Genomic DNA, 21,513 nt, shown 5'->3' with positions numbered 1-21,513 from the left:
AGCCTCAAAGCTGCTACAGTAACATCCCCACCAGACACCCAAGGTCCACAATTTGAAATCCCTGCCAAGGCTAGATACAGGAGGAGTGAAACCCCGCAAAGAGCTGGCACTGAGGAAGATAGACCAGGGATATTTTGCTATAGATGTGGGGAGGATGGACATTTCAAAAGGGAATGTGATGGTGAAGAAAATCTCAAGAGGGTCAACAAGCGCCTCATCAAACTGACAAAGAAGTCGGGAAACTACCGCGGGAACCAGTAAAGGAACGACCTGGCTTCCCTGTGGTGAAAACGCGTTCCACCAAGTGCATTAAACCAGATGAGAAAGTGAAAGACACTATACCTGAGGGCTTAGTGGGGCCAAGTTCTGCTGTGCCAGTGCAGATTGAAGGAATCTATGCTAAAGCTATACTCGATACTGGTTCTCAAGTGACTTTGCTGTACAGATCCTTCTACGACAGATACTTGACACACCTGCCATTGACACCTATCAGTGCCTTGCAGATATGGGGCCTCAGTCCTGCTGATTACCCATATGATGGCTATTTGTCACTTAAGCTGTAGTTTTTGGAAGCTGACATTGGAGTTACTGAGACTATTGATGCCCTTGTGTTGGTGTGTCCTGACCCAGTTGTGAGAGGTGAAGCGTTCATACTTGTTGGCACAAATACACCCACAGTGAGACGACTACTGAGGAGCTGTAAAGAGAGAATAGGAGAGAATTTTGTCGGTAGCATGCACATTCATCCCGTTTTCAAAAGGGCTTTTGAACAGCTGTTAGAATGCTTACCTGATGATGATGACAACCACAAGAGGGGAACTGTGTGGTTCACACAAAGTAAACCCATTACTGTGCGCCCTGGAGGGGTAGCTCGAGTGACAGGTGTGCCAAAGTTTCAAGGGATTCCACGTGCTCAAGCCATTCTGGTGGACTCACCTGAAGAACCCGGCGATGATCCAAGGTTTTCAGGAGAGTTTTTGGTCAGACCAGAGTTGCAAGTACCCACTGTCGTAATGTCAAAGAAAATCACTGTGCTGGTCAGGAATGTATCGAAAAAAGAAGTTACACTGACCCGAGGAATGCCAGTTGCTCACCTGTTTCCAGTAGATGTGGTGTCCTCGTCTTCTGTAAGCCAAAAGCCTAACACTGAGTCAGCAGGAAAATTGACCCCATCTTCCTTTAACTTCGGAGATTCACCAGTCCCTGAGGAGTGGAAGGAGAGATTGGTGGGCAAAATGATGGAACGACATGAGGTTTTCTCTACCCATGAGTTTGATGTTGGTTGCTGTAAAAGTGCACATCACGCTATCAAAACCACTGAGGACAAACCTTTTCGAGAGAGATCTCGCCGACTGGCGCCTGCTGATCTAGAGGCATTGAGACAACATCTGTCACAGCTTAAAGATGCTGGGATCATCACCGAAACAAGAAGTCTGTATGCCTCACCTATAGTGGTGGTGAGAAAGAAGACAGGTAAAATAAGGATGTGTGTGGACTTCAGGACCCTAAATCGACGCACTGTTCCAGATCAGTACACAGTACCGAGGATCGAAGACGCATTGGTCTGCCTCAACGGAAGCAAGTGGTTTAGTGTGTTAGACCTCCGGAGTGGATATTATCAGGTGCCTATGAGTGACTCTGATAAAGAGAAGACAGCCTTCATCTGCCCAGCGGGTTTCTATCAATTTGAAAGGATGCCACAAGGAGTGTCAGGGGCTCCAGCAACCTTTCAACGAATCATGGAACAAACTGTTGGGGATATGAACTTGCTTGAAGTCTTGGTATATTTGGATGATCTCATCGTGTTTGGAGCAACACTCGAAGAACATGAGCATAGGTTGTTAAAGGTGCTGGACCGCTTGAAGGATGAGGGTCTCAAGTTGTCACTGGATAAATGCCAGTTTTGTCAACCATCAGTGACTTACGTGGGGCACATTATATCTCAAGACGGAGTGTCTACCGATCCAGAGAAGACTGAAGCAGTAACCACATGGCCCCGACCAAACACTGTGACTGCTTTGCGATCATTTCTTGGCTTCTGTGGATACTATAGACGCTTTGTGAAAGATTACTCCAAAGTTGCCTATCCGTTGAACCAACTGTTGTCCGGTTACCCACCAGTTGCCAAGAAATCCAAAGGAAAAAAGGATAACCTCTACCTGAACCCATCAGAGCCTTTTGGTAGTAGGTGGGATGAGAAGTGTGAGACAGCCTTTGTAGAGTTGAAGCATAGACTTACTCAAGCCCCGGTGTTAGCTTTTGCAAACCCTCAGCTTCCCTATGTGTTACATGTGGACGCCAGCCAAGAAGGGCTAGGTGGCGTGTTATACCAGGATCAAGGTGAAGGGTTAAGACCCGTCGCTTTCGTCAGTAGAAGCCTAACCCCATCTGAGCGACATTACCCTGCTCATAAATTAGAATTTCTGGCTTTGAAGTGGGCGGTAGTGGACAAATTGCACGATTATCTGTATGGGACAAAGTTTGAGGTGAGAACAGACAACAACCCGTTGACCTATGTGCTGACGTCGGCCAAGCTGGATGCCACAGGTCACCGTTGGCTTGCGGCATTGTCCACGTATGACTTCAGTCTCAAGTACAGGTCAGGAGTTCAAAACATTGATGCAGATGCTCTGTCTCGTCGGCCACATCCTACGCTCACTCAAGTACCAGAACGGAAAGACATATCTGCAGCCGGTGTGAGAGCCATGTGTCAGATGGCTGAAGTGAATAAACGTAGAAATCCATGTTCTAGTAGGGCAATTGACCAATTGGGACCCTCTTCACATGCTATCCCGCAAGCCTACTGTAATATGTCTACCTTGAGTGCAAAGGAGATGCCCATTCTGAGTTCTACTGAGCTGTCAAATGCTCAGCAAGAATGTCCTGGCATTGGCGAGATATGGTCAGCTCTCAACAAAGGAGATTTGACACGAGTTGACAAGACGAAGCATCCAACCTGCTCTCTGTTGTTGAGAGAATGGGATCGGTTAAAGATACGGAAAGGAGTCATGTATCGAGTCACAAGTCCTCCTGGGAAATCCCCTCGCTCTCAGCTAGTTTTGCCAGAAAAGTATAGGAAGATGGTAACAACATCACTGCATGATGACTGTGGTCATTTAGGCCTTGACAAAACCTACGGCCTAATTAAAGATAGATTCTACTGGCCACGGATGAAGTCGGATGTGGAAGACTATTGCAAGTCCTGTATCCGTTGCATAAAGAGGAAGACGTTACCCAAGAAAGCTGCTCCGCTGTCTCATTTGCAAAGTGATGGACCACTGGACCTTGTCTGTATGGACTTCTTGTCCATTGAACCCTATTCAAGCAATACAGAAAATGTTCTGGTTATTACTGATCACTACACCCGCTACGCCCAAGCTTTTCCAACGAGAGACCAGAAAGCCTCTACGGTGGCGAAGGTGTTGATAGAGAAGTACTTTGTCCATTACGGATTGCCAAAGAGGATGCACAGTGATCAAGGGAGAGATTTTGAGAGTCGACTTGTACATGAAGTACTTGGCACACTTGGGATTGAAAAATCAAGAACCACGCCCTACCATCCTCAAGGAGACCCCCAGCCTGAGAGGTTTAATAGGACTTTGTTAAACATGCTCGGGACTCTGGAGCCAAGCAGTAAGAGGAAATGGGGTCAGCACATTGGACACCTTGTCCATGCCTACAACTGCACTTCGAATGAGGCTACTGGGTTTTCGCCCTATTACCTTATGTTCGGGCGTGAGGCAAGGCTCCCAGTGGATTTGTGTTTTGGGACATCCAGCGATGACACACGGCAGGAAACTTACCTAAAGTATGTAACTGACATGAGAAAGGAGTTAAAAGCTGCCTATGAACTTGCTGAGTCCATTGCGGCCAAGCAGAACAAAGGAAATAAACGGAGGTATGACCAGAAGATTCGGTGTTCACAGCTGTTGTCTGGAGACAGAGTCTTGATAAGGAACCTAGGGTTGCAGGGGAAGCATAAGTTAGCAGACCGCTGGGCTTCAAATCCTTATGTGGTGGACAGTCAGATGCCAAACTTACCAGTGTTTCGGTTGAAACCAGAAGATGGAAATGGACCTATCAAAATTCTCCACCGAAATCACATCCTGCCTCTTGGACAAAATGTATGCCTGGATCCGACACCTGATGTTGACCCTGTACCTGGTGTGAGAGTCCTTCGAAAGAAACGAAAGAGACTTCATAAACTTCGTAACCGTGTGTCAGAGAGAGGCAAGGTTTCATCAGAGACATCAGAGAACAAAGATAAAGAAGAAAAACCAGATAATTGTCATGGGAAAGAGTACACAGATTCTGAGGATGAAGAAAGTGAGATGTGCTATGACTTATCTGCCCAAGCTAACAGGACTGGAGTAGAAAAAGAAATGTCAGAACCATTTAGCTTGGACCTGGATATGGTGTGGGATGAAGTGACTGAGCGTCAAGAGGTGACACAGCCAGAAGAAATTCAAGAGGTTACAGAGGGAACAGTAACAGACAAAGAAGGGTCTCAACCAGAGTCTGTTGAGATGACAAGTCGAGAAACGGGGACACATGAAACAGGTGAAATAAGAGAAAAGACTCAAAGAAAAGAAGTTGTTAATGAGGAAACTCAAATGTTATCAGATGGTACAAAGCCTGAAACTCTGACAAGCAGAACTCAGAGAGTCAGAAGAGCTCCATCCATATTAACATATGACACATTAGGACATCCAAGTCTTATAAAAGCTCCTATTACGAGATATGTTTCTTGCCTTTATAAGTGGATAAGTGCCCAGTGATCTTTTAGGTGCAAGTCACTTAAGGTTATACTCACTAATATGTTGTGTTGTGTTTACATTTCTAAAGCACCAAGTCATGAGGGCATGTCTTATATTGGTGGGGGGAGAGTGTAATGACCTGATCAATATCAGTCCTTCTGTTATTTTGTTTATTTCTGAAATATGTGGGTTATTGTATTTTGTTTGATAGTGTTTAATGCATATGCAAGAAGATTTATCCTTTAATTATTTCTTTGCTGTTCAGATATGCCTGGCAATTTAACAGTTAAGTTGTGTTTCTTCAAAGTGTTTTAAGGATGGTTCATCACATGAGAAAAGCTCACTAATCAATCTGTTAATTTTAGAGATTTAGTGATTAATAAAGTATGCTGTTGAACTTTGTGAAATCCCGCGAGAGGGAAGGACGAGAACGGAAACAGGAAGGGGGGAAAAAAAAAAGAAAAACGAAACTGAGCACGAGACTGAGCACGAGGGCTAGTCTGCTGTTAACACCGAGTTTGTTGGCTTAACGCTTTAAGTTGGACTATAAGTTGTTTTATCAGAAAATGCGCTCTCTGCGTAGGAGTTTGTGACTGAGGGAAAGTGAAATACCACTGGAGTAACGTTACTGTCACACAGTCGCGGGAGTGACTGCATACACATCGTTTGCCTGCTGGACGAGAGGAGACGATATCGGGAAGAGATTCGATGGCGGACGCGGACGGTTTCGTCATTGGGGACTGTTTGACTGTCGATGCTGGACGGACGGCGCTGATTATCCCTCGCGGTGCCGTTTGCAACTGGGAATTCGTCTGACAAGAGAGAGAGAGAGTTACAGACGCGGTAGGATCTGAGCTTTTCACTTCACGCAAGGAGGTATTGTTGCTTTCCTCACTTTATGAGCTCCAACATTAAGCGCGCCAACGAACTAACTTAATGCAGGCCTGCTAAAAGAACTGAAAAATAAGAGTGCACTCAGGTTATCACAGACTATTGACTTTATTCCCTGGGGTTTTATTTTTTTTATTTGTTTCTTCTTCAAACTGGGTTTTATTTTCATATTTGCTCTTTACTGTTCAACTGTTATGTGAACTTTGCAAAATACAAAAGGAGGAAATTGAGCTATAGCGTTCTTGTTGTTTATTCTTTCACCAGCCATTGTATTTGTGTAGCTCAGTGTTTTGTGTAGTAATAGTTTATGTTTTAAAATCAAGAATATCCTTTCAGGTACCCATTGATCAGCAGAGAGATAGTGAGAATCATAATGTTCTTAGACAGGGTTGTTATACAATGGAATGTCTCTTTCACCATTTTACCAAGCATCAGGGTTAAGAGGGTTTAATACTTTATACGTTGCTGTATAACGTACTTTCCTCATTACGAGCCTATGGTGAAAAAGGGTTACACAATCAACATGGGATTGCACTTCATCCTGCAACATCTGGACAAAACAGGGACTTATGTGAGGATCCTGTTTGTGGACTCTGTTCCTAGCTCTATCTGTCAGTGGATCATCAGCTTTCTGACAGATAGGCAACAGTTAGTGAGACTGGGGAAATTCATGTCAAACAGCTGCTCCACCAACACTGGTGCCCCTCAGGGATGTGTCCTCTCCCCACTGCTCTTCTCGCTATACACCAACGACTGCACCTCTAAATACCTCTCAGATGACACTCATCGGCCTCATCCAGGACGGTGATGAGTCTGCTTACAGACAAGAGGTTGAGCAGCTGGCTGTCTGGTGCAGTCTCAACAACCTGGAGCTTAACACGCTCAAAACAGTGGAGATGATCGTGGACTTTAGGAGAAACCCCCCTGTTTGGTTCGGCTACAAAATCAGTCGTAAGAAGACTACAGAGAACTGTTTGGACTGCTGAAAGGATTATTGGGACTCTCACGGTATACATCTAGAGTGAGGAAAAGGGCTCAGAAAATCACTCTGGATCCCTCACATCCAAGTTTTCCCATCTTTTAACTTTTGCCATCTAGCCGGCGCTTCAGAGCTGCAAATACCAGGACAGTCAGACACAAGAACAGTTTTTTTTTCCCTCCAGGATATCTACATTATAAACAGTTAAATGTTCCCCACTTATTCAATGAAGATGTGCAATACCCTTGTTTGTTTGGTACCCTCCATCCTAGTACATCACTGCATCTCACTCTATTCTATTCCATTAAAATCTATAGCACAACTGTTCATACAATTTATTTTGGAATACTTGTCTTTTTTTGTCTGTGTGTTGTTGTTATTGTCTCTGTGTACTGAAAGCTTATGTCACTAAAATAAATTCCTTTTATGCGTATGCATACTTGGCAATAAAGCTCTTTCTGATTCTGGGTTAACTGGAACACCGTGGGATCTGCATTTCCAATAATCAGTGCCTTTAACATTTAACATTGTTGAACTTTTGTGCACTATGTAAGGGGGGAAATTTAAGTGCTTGCAGGATTCTTGAGTTTTGTACAATATGTATAAAATGTATTTTATAAAAAAAAGACCATGTTTATTTTAGACCCTGCTTTAAAGGTTTATGTTTACAATTGTAACAATGTCATAAAATTTTGATCCGAAGAAAATTTACATCTGCTTAATGTCAATGAAAAATAAAGTATTGGCAGGATTCCTTAAAAAAACAAAAGAATTGTAAAACAAATAAATAAATACAGATGTTGAAAATCTTGGATTTCACAGGTTTTTAGTTTGTTTATAATTACATGGAAAATACATCAAAAACGTGGAATTGGCACACAGACAGCGAACTATATTAACGCTAACATTAATGGCGTGCTGGTATTTCCTGTCACTTTTTAAGTTCAGAGATGAAGACCGCCATCTAGTTGTCGGGATATAAAGTCAAAATGAAACAACTGCTATGAATCTAGATTTATTTTTTAAAATATCAATATTTATTTTTTGAGAATCGATACAGTATCGCCAAACAAAATATCGCGATACATGTATCGATATTTTCTTACAACCCTTATTTCTCATGCTGTTGTTCTTTCAGGAGCTGAGAATTTGTGCACTAAACTGTCAGAGAAACTTCAGTCAAAGACGTCCAGTAAAGTGATCATCGCTCACATGCCACTGCTCATCTGCTGCTTACAGGTGAAGAGCGTCGGAGAATCTGTGTGTGTGTGTGTGTGTGAGAGAGAGCTCTTCAATGGTCTGTGTGTGTGTGTGTGTCTCAGGGTTTAGGACGTCTGTGTGAGCGTTTCCCCGTCATCGCTCACTCCGCCAGCACGTCTCTGAAGGATTTCCTGGTGATTCCGTCAGCGGTGCTGATCAAACTCTATAAGTACCACAGTCAGTGCAGCTCCGGTGAGGCTTTAATACATTTAATTATTGTGTTGCTCCTAGTGAATGCAAATACTGTACAAAATTATTATATTATATTATATTATATTATATTATATTATATTATACTTTTAACTTGCCTTGAAAATAGTCAAGGAAGCTGGCATGACATTAAAACACCAAATAATCAACATTGAATATAATAGAATGTTAAAAATGTTATGTTATAATATTTTATATAAATTATTATAATGCATTATACATTATTGTTATTATAATATTTAAAGGCACAAAATGCCAGAGAAAAAAATCTATTTACATTTAGTACTGAATATATTGCAGTAATAATGTTAATTTTACAATACATTATAATATTGTAATGTTTAAAGGCCTAAAAATGTTATCTTAATAATTGTTATTTTTATTATTAGCATCATTATTGGTCACATTAAATTAATTGCATTTAAAAAATATTTGTAAAATATATTATTTATGCATTTTATTTATGCCACATTTTTTTTTGCTCCGCTCACATATCTCATATACAGTCTTTGTACCTGTCTGTAGATGCTGTTCAGTCTGCTTCTCTTTTCACATCTTTTCCTTTAGGAGGCGGTGGGATCAAAATTAACGTGACCAATGAACATTCTCAGTCCATGCTCAACCTGCTGTCCAACAGGAAAGACCAGTCCATGTACGAGCAGCTCCGAGACATCTCCATCGACAACATCTGCAGGTCTGCCTCCGCTTTCTTATTCTCTGATGTTCACTTATAATGAAATCCATCTCTGCATTTGCTCTGAGTTTGAGTCATTTATAAGTTATAGCGTGCATATGGTACACAGCATGTGCCAACCATCTGCACAAACTAATAATGAGATACGCTTCTAGACTGTTTGCAATTTTCCTGTCAGAATAGCAATGATAATAATTTAACATTTTATAATCAAGAAATTAAGACATGAATATGAGTATTGTAATTTGACAGTCATAATGTTTTTTTAACATACTCTAATATAAAAAAAATTATATATATATATATATACACTAAAAAACAACAACAACAAAGTACTCTCTTTCTTCGCACAAATGATGTATATTCAAAATGTTTTGGCCAAATTTTATAAAAAAAAAACACCAATCATAAAAACTTGCAATATAATAAAAGTTAGATGAAATAAAATAAAATAAAATCTTAAAAATTAAACTAATTATTTTATTTAACTTAAAATTAAAATAACTACAACTAATAAATGATAGAATAGAACTAAAACGAATAAATACATATTAATAAAACTGTATAGACTATAATAAAATAAACTTTAATTACTATACTATAATCTAATTAAAAATAATAAAAACTATGATTGTATCTCAAAACTAAAATATGCGGTATTAGTTTCCTAGGAATTAATGTAATGCACGTGTAAATGAAGATGTGAATCGGATTGCATGGTTTAGGATGCATATGAACTGAAATAGTCTGTAAATCGGTGCATGTAAACTTAACCATTGAAATGTAAAGCATGACTGTGTTCTGCAGATGTCTGAATGCTGGCCTCACTATGGATCCTGTAATAGTGGAGGCGTTCTTAGCCAGCCTGTCCAACCGGCTCTACATCTCCCAGGAAAACGACAAGTGAGGAAACAAACACACCCTCTCTCTCTGTCTCTCTCTCTGAGTAATGTGATGTGATGTGGTTCTGTTGACTCCGGCGAGTGTGTTTCTCCTCAGGGAGGCTCATCTCATCCCGGATCACACCATCCGTGCGCTCGGTCACATCGCTGTGGCCATGAGAGACTGTCCTAAAGTCATGGAGCCCATCCTGCAGATCCTGCAGCAGAAGTTCTGCCAGCCGCCCTCGCAGTTAGACGTGCTGATCATAGACCAGCTGGGCTGCATGGTCATCACAGGGAACGTGAGGAGCTCATGTCTCATGATTTACGCTGCTGTGCATTTTCAAGCATGATTACAGTTATTGACAGTACGGGAAATAAACTTTTAGGGTGTCTCTTAAGTGTCAAGTTTTCCATTGATTTAACTATTTGGTATTAGGAATCTGAGGGTGCAAAAAAAAAATCTAAGTATTGAGAAAATCACTTGTCCAAATCAAGTTCTTTGCCATGCATAGTAGTATTTTTTTATTTGATATATTTATGGAAGGAAATTTACAAAATATCTTCATGGAACATTATGTTTACTTAATATCCTAATGATTTTTGGCATAAAGGAAAAATCAATCATTTTGATCCATACAATGTTTTCTTTTTGGATATTGCTACAAACATATCCCAGAGATTTAAGACTGCTTTTGCCTAATTATATAAAAAAAATAATATTTTATACAATTAATTGAATTGTTAATGAATTAAGACTAATTTCAATCTTATTTCTCTTTCATTTACCATGAATATGGCAGTAAATTGCTACTAAATTGACTACAGTAAATTACTGCATTATTCATTTTGCAGTGAGTCTTTATTTTACTCACCATGGTTGTTTATTTTTTCACCTGCATTTGGTGGGTTAATTTTAATCCCTGATCTTGATCTGAAAAAATGGAGCAGGTATCATGTTTTTTTTGTTGTTGTTGTTTTTACTGCAGCAATACATCTATCAGGAGGTCTGGAACCTGTTCCAGCAGATCAGTGTGAAAGCTAGTAATGTGGTGTATTCAGCCACCAAAGACTATAAAGACCACGGATACAGGTGTGTGTGTGTGTGTGTGCGTGCATGCATTAAACTGAATGCATAAAAAATGCACCAGGTAGTGTCTGAGAAATGCTTGATAGCATCTGAGGAAGTTTCAGGCATTTTAACATTTAAAATAAGAAATGTAATGCTACTGTAGTTTTTATTTTTTCTTTAAGCCAATTCATAATATTTGTCAAGGTTGTTTGCACCCAAAACAGTCATAATTTAGTTTTTCATTACCATTTTCCAGCCTTGCTCTGAGCTTTAGAATAAGAATAATTACACAGGCTATTTATTTATTTTTTATGCAATTGTATATTTTTAGATTTCTGTATGTGTGCATTTATGCAGCTGATTCCCATTTCGTTCTTTTTATATCCTTTTTGTCTTAAAGGTATGTTCACAAATAATACTTTTTGGAGGATTTATTGGTTTTGACTTTCAGTAATGTTTTATAAAATATTAAATACATCATTTATAATATTTAATAGATGTAATTGTTTTGTTACTATAAATCATAAAATTATAATATTATAAAATTATATTCTAAAATAGTGAATTTATTTACTTATATGAACTTTTCTTGAAGTTATGTAAATTAACTTTGTGTATCAGAATAATTTTACTACAAAGGATTTTGGCTTTCACTAACATAGCTCAGAATCAATTCCAGAGAGAATCGCAATAATTACAGAATCGATTCATCATCGCAGCCCAAGTGAACTTTCTGGAAGTTACAATATCGCTATGATATTTTAAGTGATTTATACTTCTGTTCTGTTATTAAATCTGCTTCCAGTGTGTCTCTGGTGGTGGTTTAATATAAAGCGTGTGTGTTTGTGCAGGCACTGCTCTCTAGCTGTGATAAACGCTCTGGCTAATATCGCGGCTAACCTGCAGGGGGAGCAGCTGGTGGACGAGCTGCTGGTCAATCTGCTGGAGCTGTTCGTTCAGCTCGGCCTGGAGGGCAAGAGAGCCAGTGAACGCGCCAGTGATAAAGGACCGGCCCTCAAAGTCAGTCTGTGTTTGACCCAAGAGGGTCTGGCTGCAGACTTGCACTTGCACTCTCAGACACTTGCACTTCCGCTAGTGACATCACTTGCAATCTTTATTTAGTTTAACTTTTAATTACTTTTTGTTTGAATTTCACAACATTTTATAACAGTAGCCAGGTGGCGAAGACAAGAAAAAAGAAACTAAATTACAATGTCACTTGCAATCGCTACTTGCACTCTCCGCTACCTGCGACACTTGCAATCGACACAAATCGTGCGTGTTGCCAACGGAGACAAGACGCTGTGGTGGTGATTAAACGATTAAACCTAATTTAGTACTATAACGTACAGGGTCCTGCAAGAAAAAAACAAGACCGGCAAATCTGTGGCCACCGAACAGCAGAATATGAACGTTCGCCTAAAGTCTCTCGCTAAGCGTTTTCCTCCCGTAGAAAAACATAAACACTTAACATGGCTTAATGTATTAAGATTCTATTAAAATATCTAATTAAATATACAGTTAATTATTTTAATGAATATGCATATACCGTATTTTTCGGACTATAAGTCGCACCTGAGTGAAAATACGTTATGATGAGGAAAAAAACATATATAAGTCGCACTGGACTATAAGTTGCATTAATTTAGAACCAAGAACCAAGAGAAAACATTACCGTCTACAGCCACGAGAGGGCGCTCTATGTCTTCAGTGTAGGCTACAGGAGCACTGAGCAGCATAGAGCGCCCTCTCGTGGCTGTAGACGGTAATGTTTTCTCTTGGTTCATTTCTTTTGGTTCATGTCAAATTAATTTTGATAAATAAGTCGCACCTGACTATAAGTCGCAGGACCAGCCAAACTATGAAAAAAAAGTGTGACTTATAGTCTGGAAAATACGGTAGTAAGATGATAAAGGCCAAAGTCAATATACTTCTCTATATTATTAAAATACATAACTAATATGTAAAGGCACGCAGGTGAACCCACAATAAACGCAACACCCAAAGTTTCGCGTTAAGCATTTTTCCATATAGAATAAGCTGTCTACAACTCGTTTATTTCACCGTCTTTGTCCATTAACCTACATTGTGTTTTATTTATAATGATTTTCTTTAGGAGGAAAACGTTTAATGTACAATTTAACGCACTGCGTTCTGTACTCGTCTGCTTGCCTGTACGTAGTTGATCCTTTTAAAATCACTTAATTCATCTTTGCTGGTCTGTATATACGTTGAGTCAACAACAAGACATATAGACTAGGCCTACTGAATTGTCTTTATCATCTTAGTCTGTTATTAGGCCACATTAAGCGTTTTGCTGTATGGGAGGACAAAGTTTGCGCATTTTATTCATAGCCATCTGCTTGCCTTGTAGTACATTAAATAATAACTATATATCGTATTTGCTCTTTTAATTGAACTTTCTGTATCCTAATATGTTATGCCATATTAAGTGTTTGTTTTTTCTACGGGAGGAAAACGCTTAACGAAAGACTGTGCATTGCGTTCATATTCTGCTGTTCTGTGGCCACGGATTTGCCGGTCTTGTCTTTTTCTTGCAGGACCCTGTACGTTATAGAACTAATTTAGTTTCAATCATTTAATCACCACCACAGTGTCTTGTCTCCGTTGGCAACACGCACGATTTGTGTCGATTGCAAGTGACGTCGCAGGTAGCGGAGAGTGCAAGTAGCGATTGCAAGTGACATTGTAATTTAGTTTATTTTTTCTTGTCTTCACCACCTGGCTACTGTTGTAAAATCTTGAGAGATTCAAACAAAAAGTTATCAATAAATAGAACAATCTGCAAGTGATGTCGCTAGTGAAAGCACAAGTGTCTGAGAGTGCAAGTCTGCAGACAGACCCTTCTCGTTTGACCTGCGGTCTGACCTTACACATACAGTTACTAATAAACGTGACCCTGGACCACAAAACCAGCCTTAAGTGTGAAATTCCGAAATTGAGATTTATACATCATATGAAAGCTGAATAAATAAGCTTTCCATTAATTAATGGTTCGTTAGGATCGGACAATATCTGGCCGAGATACAACTATTTGAAAAACTGGAATATGAGGATGCAAAAATAATTAAATATAGAGAAAATTGCCTTTTAAAGTTATCCAAAGTTTTGATATTTATGGTAGCAAATTTACAAAATATCTTCATGGGACATGATCTTTAGTTAATATTCTAAGAATTTTTGGCATAAAAGAAAAATCAATAATTTTGACCCATACAATGTATTTTAGCTATTGCTACAAATATCCCCCCGAGACTTAAGACTGCTTTTGTGCTCCAGGGACACAAATAGGATTCAGTGCATCTCGAATGCTGTTTTAATATAGTTATTATTTTTATTTCTAGGCGTCCAGCAGTGCTGGTAATCTAGGCGTCCTCATTCCTGTAATCGCTGTGGTAAGACACACACACAATATTTAAACAGCCGAGTCTCATTTAATTCTTTTATATGCATTTTATTTAAGGGGAGGTGCTGCAATTATGCTTTTGGAATTAAAACGTAATGATTTTGTATTAACAAAATATTGAATACACTTTATTTAATGTCATTTAATATAAGAATATTACAATTACAGTATTATAGTACGTAATTTATAATATTATAAAATTGTTGTTATAATATTTATACTGTAGGGCATAAAGTTGTATAAATTGTATAAATGTTTTGGTAAGTAACTTTGACAAATGTGATTGAGTTCTTTATCACACTGAAACAAAAGTAAAAATAGCAATATTTTCTTCTGGGCCTGTTTTACATCTGATTATAATATGCAAATGTTAGTGGAAAGGAAAATGTTTCCTTTAAATGATTTATGAGCTCTCTTAGGGATAGCATGCCTTTTGAAGATCAAAGAGTAAATTTTCAAGAGCATGAAAGTACCTAAGTTAGATAAATCTTGCTCGTTTTTTTGTAATCAGATACTAATATGCTTCATTTTTCACGTGTCTGTCTAGAAACTGTAATTAGATCTTGAGCTCCTGTGGTTAGACTTTAACTCCTGACAAATATTTACCATGCTTGCAAAATGTTCTTCCATGTTGTTAGTGTACTCGAGTGTTGTTTTCATTCACCCTTTGATCAGATTAATTCAATAATCCAGTCCTCTGATTCATTTTATTTAACAACACGTCCTGCTTCAAAAATACATAGATGTTTATCATTGTTTTTAAATTTCACTAGCAGTTCTTTAAAAAACTCACTTTAAGTGGATTAGAATGATTGTTTGTTTTATCAAGTAGTTTCATTCTTATGCAGTCATGCATCGGCCATTGCACGGCTGTATTGTGTATATGCATCTGATTAACTCTGTGAAGGGTCTACCACACGTCCCATGAACACAACGCAGCCCGTACGATGCTCGTAGATGAGGAAGAGGAAGGGGCGGTCCACGATGAAACGCGTCTGTGTTGATAAAGGCATGAATCCGATGTGTGTCATTGCTGCGGCCTCTGTACCTTCTTCATTCACTGTAATGGTGCCCTGATGCTTAAACTGAGAGAGAAGAGGAGAAGGTTTACTGGAAAAGAAGGTTATGATGGTGCAATGAAAGATCAAAGAATATGTTTTGTAGACATAGGCGCACTAAAGTACTCTCAACAGTAGCAGAAGAACAAGTTATGAGTTGAATTTGTCAGTTGTTCTCTTACCCAGTTGATGATGACCTTCTCGGAAGTCATTGGTGAAAAGTCACCCTTTTCAGTAAATGGGTTTGTCAAGCCCATTTCCTTCAGGTGCTCAATCAAGTCATAGTTCTGCTCCAGCTTAAACCGTGGGAAAACCACCTCACGAGTCCTACCAGAGGTAGATTTTAAGACTATGCACAGCCAAAAAGACTACTGGAGAATGATTTACCCAAGAAGGATGCATTTCTGGATCAATATTCTTATCAAGCTCCAACACTAACATCCAACCCTAACTATAAACCAAAGACCAAACTATATTCCAAACCATAAAGTACCACTAAAAGTGGAAATTCAGGGAAATTAAATGGGAATAAGAATATTGGTTACACCTGAACTTATCTCTAGTGTCTAAGAGGTTGATAGCAGTGTTGTTCCATAACCCAACAAAGATATTAATCCATGAACTTCTCCAACTTCATGTTAAATCATCTTCAAGTCATTGAGTCGGAGACATTAAAGTGACTTGTTTGTAACTTGGTCTCAGACCTATGGCAAGTGCTTTACCTGTTGGTCATGTTGTTTAGCCACTTATTGATCAGAGTTGGGGAGATCTCCTGCTCCAGGGATCTCATTCCGGAGAGTTTCTGAGGAACGGCGATGATCATGCTGGTGTTTCCGGTGTAGGGCAGCTGCAGTATGTCGCTGTTGAGCTCGTGATCAGCCGCTGCCATGTAGCTTCCTTTGTTCTGCATCATGGGAACACGCACCTGCTTTTTCTCATTGACACGGAATTGCCGGTAGTGTGTCAGTTCCTTTGGGAACTTCTGCTCCCATGTACCTGTATTTGTTTTACCATTGAATATATAAGATTGTATTTTTATATATGTAATAATATTCCTTATGACTTCTTATTTGTTTATAAAAGGGGTATGCAGTCCGGTTTCTGGAGGGCCACCTTCCAGCAGAGTTTAGCTCTAGCCCTTAACAAGCTAATTAATTCACACTATAAATGTTTTCAGGAACACTTGAAACTTTCAGGCATGGGTGTTGGAGCTACACTCTGCAAGAAAGTGATTCTCAAGGAGCTGGACTGGACACTCCTGATTGATACAACAGTTTCAGTTTACCAAATATCTACAGCTGTTGTAGTCAGTGCTGGGGGCCATCTTCCTGCAGGGTTTAGTTTCTTGCCCTGAACCTGAACCAGCTAATCAGTTCAGGATAGTCCAGATAGTCTTCAGGATCATAAAAAACCTCAAAGCAGGTGTGCTAGCACTAAAGTCTGCAGGACATTGGCCCTCCAGGAGTGGGAGTGGACACTCCTGGTTGAGACCGAAGATCTACAGCTGTGGTAGCCAACCCTTATCTTGGAGGGCCATCATCCAGCAAAGTTCAGCTCCAGTCCTAATTAAACACACCTGAACAAGCTAATCATCGTCTTCAGGATTGTATTGGAGCTACGCTTCTCAGGAAAATGACCCTCCAGAAAGAGGATAGAACATCCCTGGTTGAGACAGAAGTCCCTATTTAACAAATATTTTCAGTAGGGGTAGCCAACCCTACTCTTGAAAGGTCGTCATCCAGTAGAGTTTAGCTCCAGTCCTAATTAAGCACACCTGAACCAGCTAATCAAGGTCTTCAGGATCCCAAGGAACATGTATTCGAGCTTAACTCTACAGTAAATGGACCATTCAGGAGCAGAATTAGACATCCCTGGTTGGACAGAAGTTCATATTTACCAAAGATCTACAACCGGGGAAGACAACCCTGCTCCTAGAGGGCTACAGTCCTGCACTGCTGAGCTTAAGCCAAAACCAAACATACCTGCTAATCAAAGTGCTCGAGAGTTTTAGAAAATTACGGCCAGGTGTTTTGGGTAGGGCTGGAACTGAAGTCTGAAGTATGGTAGCCCTCCAGGTGCAGGGTTTGCTTCAATGATCCACAGGTTTCACTGTTGAAAAGACCATCTTAGGCTGTAATTGTACTGGTTTATGTTTGGTTTGGTTCAGGTCAAATTGGCGAACCAGCACAGCCATGACGTTTGGTTGACCTAGTCAAAATGCTGGTCTATTTAGTTAGGCTAACATCAAACTGAATACTCAATATTGAACTCAATGGTAGTACTCAAAGCATTTCAAATAGTACATGATTTTTTTGCTCTAGAAATGAGGGCAGACTATTCAAATGAAGGATCAAAACAAAAGTCCTAATGAGTTCCAGTATTTGAATGTGCTAAAATGGATTCACCTTTGAAGTACAGGTAGTTCAGGAGCATCACTGCCATATTGGGGTCTATGGTCTTTAGCGGTTCCTTTATCAGACCTTTGGTGATCTTCTGAATGCGCTGGTTGGCCTTCACAAGGAAGGCCGGGTCAGCAAAGTCCACAGACTGCGGCTCGGCAAAGTAGTACGTCTTTGCATCGCTACGGAAAGCCTCCTGTATGCGGATGTTTCTTTTCACGTACAGGTCATTAACGGAGCGTAAGTTGTAGCCGAAGTTTCGTCGGAAAAGCCTGTGCGTGAGTTTACGGAACAGCTTGTGCACAGTGGAGTTATCGTAATGAGTGCTGGCGTTGACGAATTCAGCAAATCCAAGAGTTTGGTAGAGTTGTTCGTGAGTGGTTGGGCCGGCTCCCAGAGCCATCATGCCCATCGCAATGGAGATCCCGACAGGAGCTAGCAGAATGTTGTCCGTTTGGTTAAGTCGATTGCGCAGTTTCCGATAAAGCCGGCACCCGAAGCGGGTGTTGACAACATTGATGCGCTGGAGACGAGTTCGCCCATGGAAGAGCCGCAACAGACGTGCTCGGCGGATTTTGGGGTCACTGGGCTCCCCAAAGAGGTCCAGGTCAGGTGCAGGAGTGGAAATCTCATCTATATGATCACCTTCACTATAGTCATCCTCACCCTCCGCTAAGATCTTATCAAAGTCGATGTAGTCTTCATCTTCCAACCCCTCCAGAGGGAGGTCATTTGTGACTGTATTCTCCCGATGGAAGTCCAGAGGAATGGACTCAATGTCTGTGTCCTCTCCCTTTGGAGGAAGTCCACGGGCATCCACCAACTTTTCCTTCTCACTTCCACCAAAGTGTGAGCTGAGGTCTTTGACCCCAGCTAGAGCGGGGTTGCTCAGAAGAGAGGCTACAACTATAACTGGAACAAACCACATCCTATAAAAAAATGCACACATGGGAATACTGAATGATTGACAAATGTGTATATATATATATATAGCAGATACCTTTATACAAATTAGTGTAAATTTAATCATACCAAATTTACATACTATTATGGTATTTACATTTTATTATAATTTTTTAATTGTTCATATTCATATTAATTTTAGTTTGTTTTATGAATTTTTTTCTGTTGTTTTTATTTCAGTTTTCATGCTTCAAATACTATTTTTAGTTAGCTGGCAAGGAAACCTTTTTAATATTAATTTAGTTTTTTTTTTAAATATATATATATTATTTTCCATTTTATTTAAAAATTCTCACAATATTATTGTTTGTTAACAATAACAACACTGATACAAAGTGACTTGTAAATTAAGTAAATCCTAGGCTATAGACAGTTATAGGGACACCCAGTATCCAGAATAATCAATACATTTTTTTCAGTGATTTTCAATGATTGTTAAAGTCTTGCCTTTGGTTGATCTCAGAAATATCACACCAATGTCAACAGTCTTAAGAAAACTTTTATGTTAGTTTGAGCTGCTTACCTGCTCTTTCGCTCTGGAATATCTGTGTTTGTGTGTGTGTGGACCGTCTGTTTGTGGATTCGTTCTCCAGCTGGACTTTGAAGTGGCTCTTCGCTGATCAAACAGCAGCGAGTTCAAACAGTCCTCACAGACCTTCATCTGACTCAATTAACCCTTGAAATGCACTCAATACGTTAATACTAGGTGCAAACTAATATAAATACACTGTAAATGGCCTATTACGACTTGTATTACTATAGTTACACTGCAATGTATGCAGAGAGTTGCAGTTCTTTTTTTAAAATGTTCTTGATATGATCTGTTATCTGACTGAAGAGTATGTTTCCTTGGAGGCTAAATTTTACTTATTGCAAAATTTAGTACATGCAAGCTTATAAATGTTAGTTCTAAAAGTGCATGGAAAAGCAGTCGGTCTATTAATTAAACGTCATGTAACCCTGCTTTGACGACACACTGACACATTTTTTTATATTTAGAGGGAAAAGTAGATGCATTTAGTGATTTGGACTCCATTTAAACCTTTTTTATTTTTTGGCGATGCAAGCAGATGATATCTAATGTTTAACAAAGACTATAAACAAATAGTGGTCGACCGATATTAGTTTTTTTGACAGCCAATGCCGGTTATATTAAAAAGCAGGGAGGCCAATAGACGATATAATAATTTTTTTTGTGAATATTTAAGAAAATTGTAATAATTTCACAATGGATTACTTTAGATGACAAAGTATTTTTCATATTAAAGCATTTGAACATAACAATGGGCAAATGAATAAAAAAAAAAAAGCCAAATATCGGCCGATATATCGGCTCTGGCAAAATATCCGTCGACCACTCTAAACAAACCCCTGATGGGATAAGAATATTGTTTTACAATTTATAGTATAGTAACAGTTATTTAATTTTTATATTCAATTATTTTATTATTATTTACATTTTAGTTTAGTAAATTTATTTAATTATTTTTTTGTTTAATAAATGGAATAAAAAAAAAAAACTTAAGGCACAAACAGTGGCAATGTTTTTTTGTAAGATATAATTCTTTGAAAGAACTACCAACATTTTCATAATGTTTCTAAATTTAAAATTAAATTGTGTCTTGTGTTCATTTCTATGCAGTTGACCCGTCGGTTGCCTCCCATTAAAGAGGCCAAACCTCGCCTTCAGAAGCTCTTTAGAGATTTCTGGCTCTATTCTGTGGTCATGGGTTTTGCTGTGGAAGGTTCTGGTAAGAAACTAAATAATCAGCATCTCTGACAGCATTAAAGCATCTTGTGTACGGTTTGCTGAAGTAAGATCTCATAACCCGAGGAGAGAGTATTTCTACAGGATTCTGTCTGTGTGTGTTTTAGGTCTGTGGCCTGAGGAATGGTATGAGGGAGTGTGTGAAATTGCCACAAAATCTCCGCTGCTCACATTCCCCAGTGGAGAACCGCTGCGTTCAGAGCTCCAGTACAACTCGGCTCTGAAGAATGACACAGTTACTCCGGTATCTGAACAATCTCTTACAGTCCCAGTGCTGTTTTACAGCCTCCCGATACAAAATCTTTTATTTACTCAACTTGAATTTATTCCAAACCTGTATGTGTGTTTTTCTTTGATGAGCACAAAAGAAGATATTTTTTAGAATGTGGGTCACCAAAATGTTGGCGGTAGCCATCCACTTCCATAGTATTTGTTTTTCCATACCACATATAGCAGTCAATGGCTACCGTCAATTGTTTGGATACCAAAGCCAAAAACTATTAAACGATTTTCTCTTAGTGTTAAAGTTGAGTGTGTAGGTGCAGTATTTGTGCTCCCAAAATCAAATGTGCTTCTACTTTTTATACTTTTTATAACAAACCTGGAATTATATATTGTGAATATTGTTGACTCTTTGACATATCGCTTTTGTCACTTTGGATAAATGTTAATGCAAGTTATTAGATGCATGATTTTCACTTGCCAGAATTTTTTTTTATAAGGAAAAATGGATCAAAAATGCAAAGCAGCCAAATTTATTTCTGAAAAATTAACTGGATACTGTGGACATGCCACGTGTTTCAATCATGTGACAACAATGTTTGCAAACTACTTTATCCGGGTAAACGGCATAGTGTTTTACATGCAATTTTACAAAAATAGCATGCAGTATATCTTAGTGTATATGGAATATCAAAATGAAGTGTTCCTGATCTCCTTTTGAAGGCGGAGTTAAGTGAACTGCGCAGCACCATCATTAATTTGTTGGATCCGTCACCTGAAGCTGCTGCCCTCATCAATAAACTCGACTTTGCCATGTGCACTTACCTGCTGTCCGTGTACCGACTGGAGTATATGAGGTTAGAGATGCTTTCATTCCTCCAGCTCTTCTCATTGTGGTGATTTATTATTATTTTTTAATGCATCATTTCCCT

The 21,513-nt window shown here is 39.2% G+C and overlaps 2 protein-coding genes across 3 annotated transcripts in view; one reads left to right on the top strand and one right to left on the bottom strand.

Moving 5' to 3' along the window:
• The window catches only part of LOC132115013 (phosphatidylinositol 4-kinase alpha-like), a 65,662-nt gene that overhangs the window by 13,515 nt on the left and 30,634 nt on the right, over window positions 1-21,513 (top strand). For both annotated transcript variants that reach the window (XM_059523441.1, XM_059523442.1), the window contains exons 12-22: window positions 7,766-7,866; window positions 7,950-8,079; window positions 8,665-8,791; window positions 9,599-9,694; window positions 9,791-9,974; window positions 10,662-10,765; window positions 11,596-11,764; window positions 14,110-14,160; window positions 20,234-20,342; window positions 20,467-20,603; window positions 21,305-21,438. In XM_059523441.1, coding sequence (XP_059379424.1) covers window positions 7,766-7,866; window positions 7,950-8,079; window positions 8,665-8,791; window positions 9,599-9,694; window positions 9,791-9,974; window positions 10,662-10,765; window positions 11,596-11,764; window positions 14,110-14,160; window positions 20,234-20,342; window positions 20,467-20,603; window positions 21,305-21,438 — 1,342 coding nt within the window. The remainder of the gene's footprint in view (window positions 1-7,765; window positions 7,867-7,949; window positions 8,080-8,664; window positions 8,792-9,598; window positions 9,695-9,790; window positions 9,975-10,661; window positions 10,766-11,595; window positions 11,765-14,109; window positions 14,161-20,233; window positions 20,343-20,466; window positions 20,604-21,304; window positions 21,439-21,513) is intronic.
• On the bottom strand, window positions 15,007-19,255 carry LOC132115012 (heparin cofactor 2-like). The gene is made up of 5 exons (XM_059523440.1): window positions 19,115-19,255; window positions 17,635-18,557; window positions 15,952-16,225; window positions 15,412-15,556; window positions 15,007-15,256 (listed from the first exon to the last, which is right to left on the bottom strand). Exons 2-5 carry the CDS (start codon window positions 18,554-18,556, stop codon window positions 15,065-15,067), a joined length of 1,533 nt encoding a protein of 510 aa, XP_059379423.1. The 5' UTR covers window position 18,557; window positions 19,115-19,255; the 3' UTR covers window positions 15,007-15,064.

This window comes from Carassius carassius, chromosome 34, assembly GCF_963082965.1.
Source record: "Carassius carassius chromosome 34, fCarCar2.1, whole genome shotgun sequence".
Lineage (NCBI taxonomy): Eukaryota > Metazoa > Chordata > Actinopteri > Cypriniformes > Cyprinidae > Carassius > Carassius carassius.
This window is presented reverse-complemented; position numbering and strand designations above follow the sequence as displayed.

Excerpts from the sequence above, each read along its gene's own strand:
- LOC132115012 (XM_059523440.1), bottom strand. The coding sequence starts at position 18,556 with ATGTGGTTTGTTCCAGTTATAGTTGTAGCCTCTCTTCTGAGCAACCCC. Across the intron at positions 16,226-17,634 it reads GAACTACCTGTACTTCAAAG|GTACATGGGAGCAGAAGTTC; the intron begins GTGAATCCATTT and ends AAACAAATACAG. Across the intron at positions 15,257-15,411 it reads AGAAGGTCATCATCAACTGG|TTTAAGCATCAGGGCACCAT; the intron begins GTAAGAGAACAA and ends CTTCTCTCTCAG.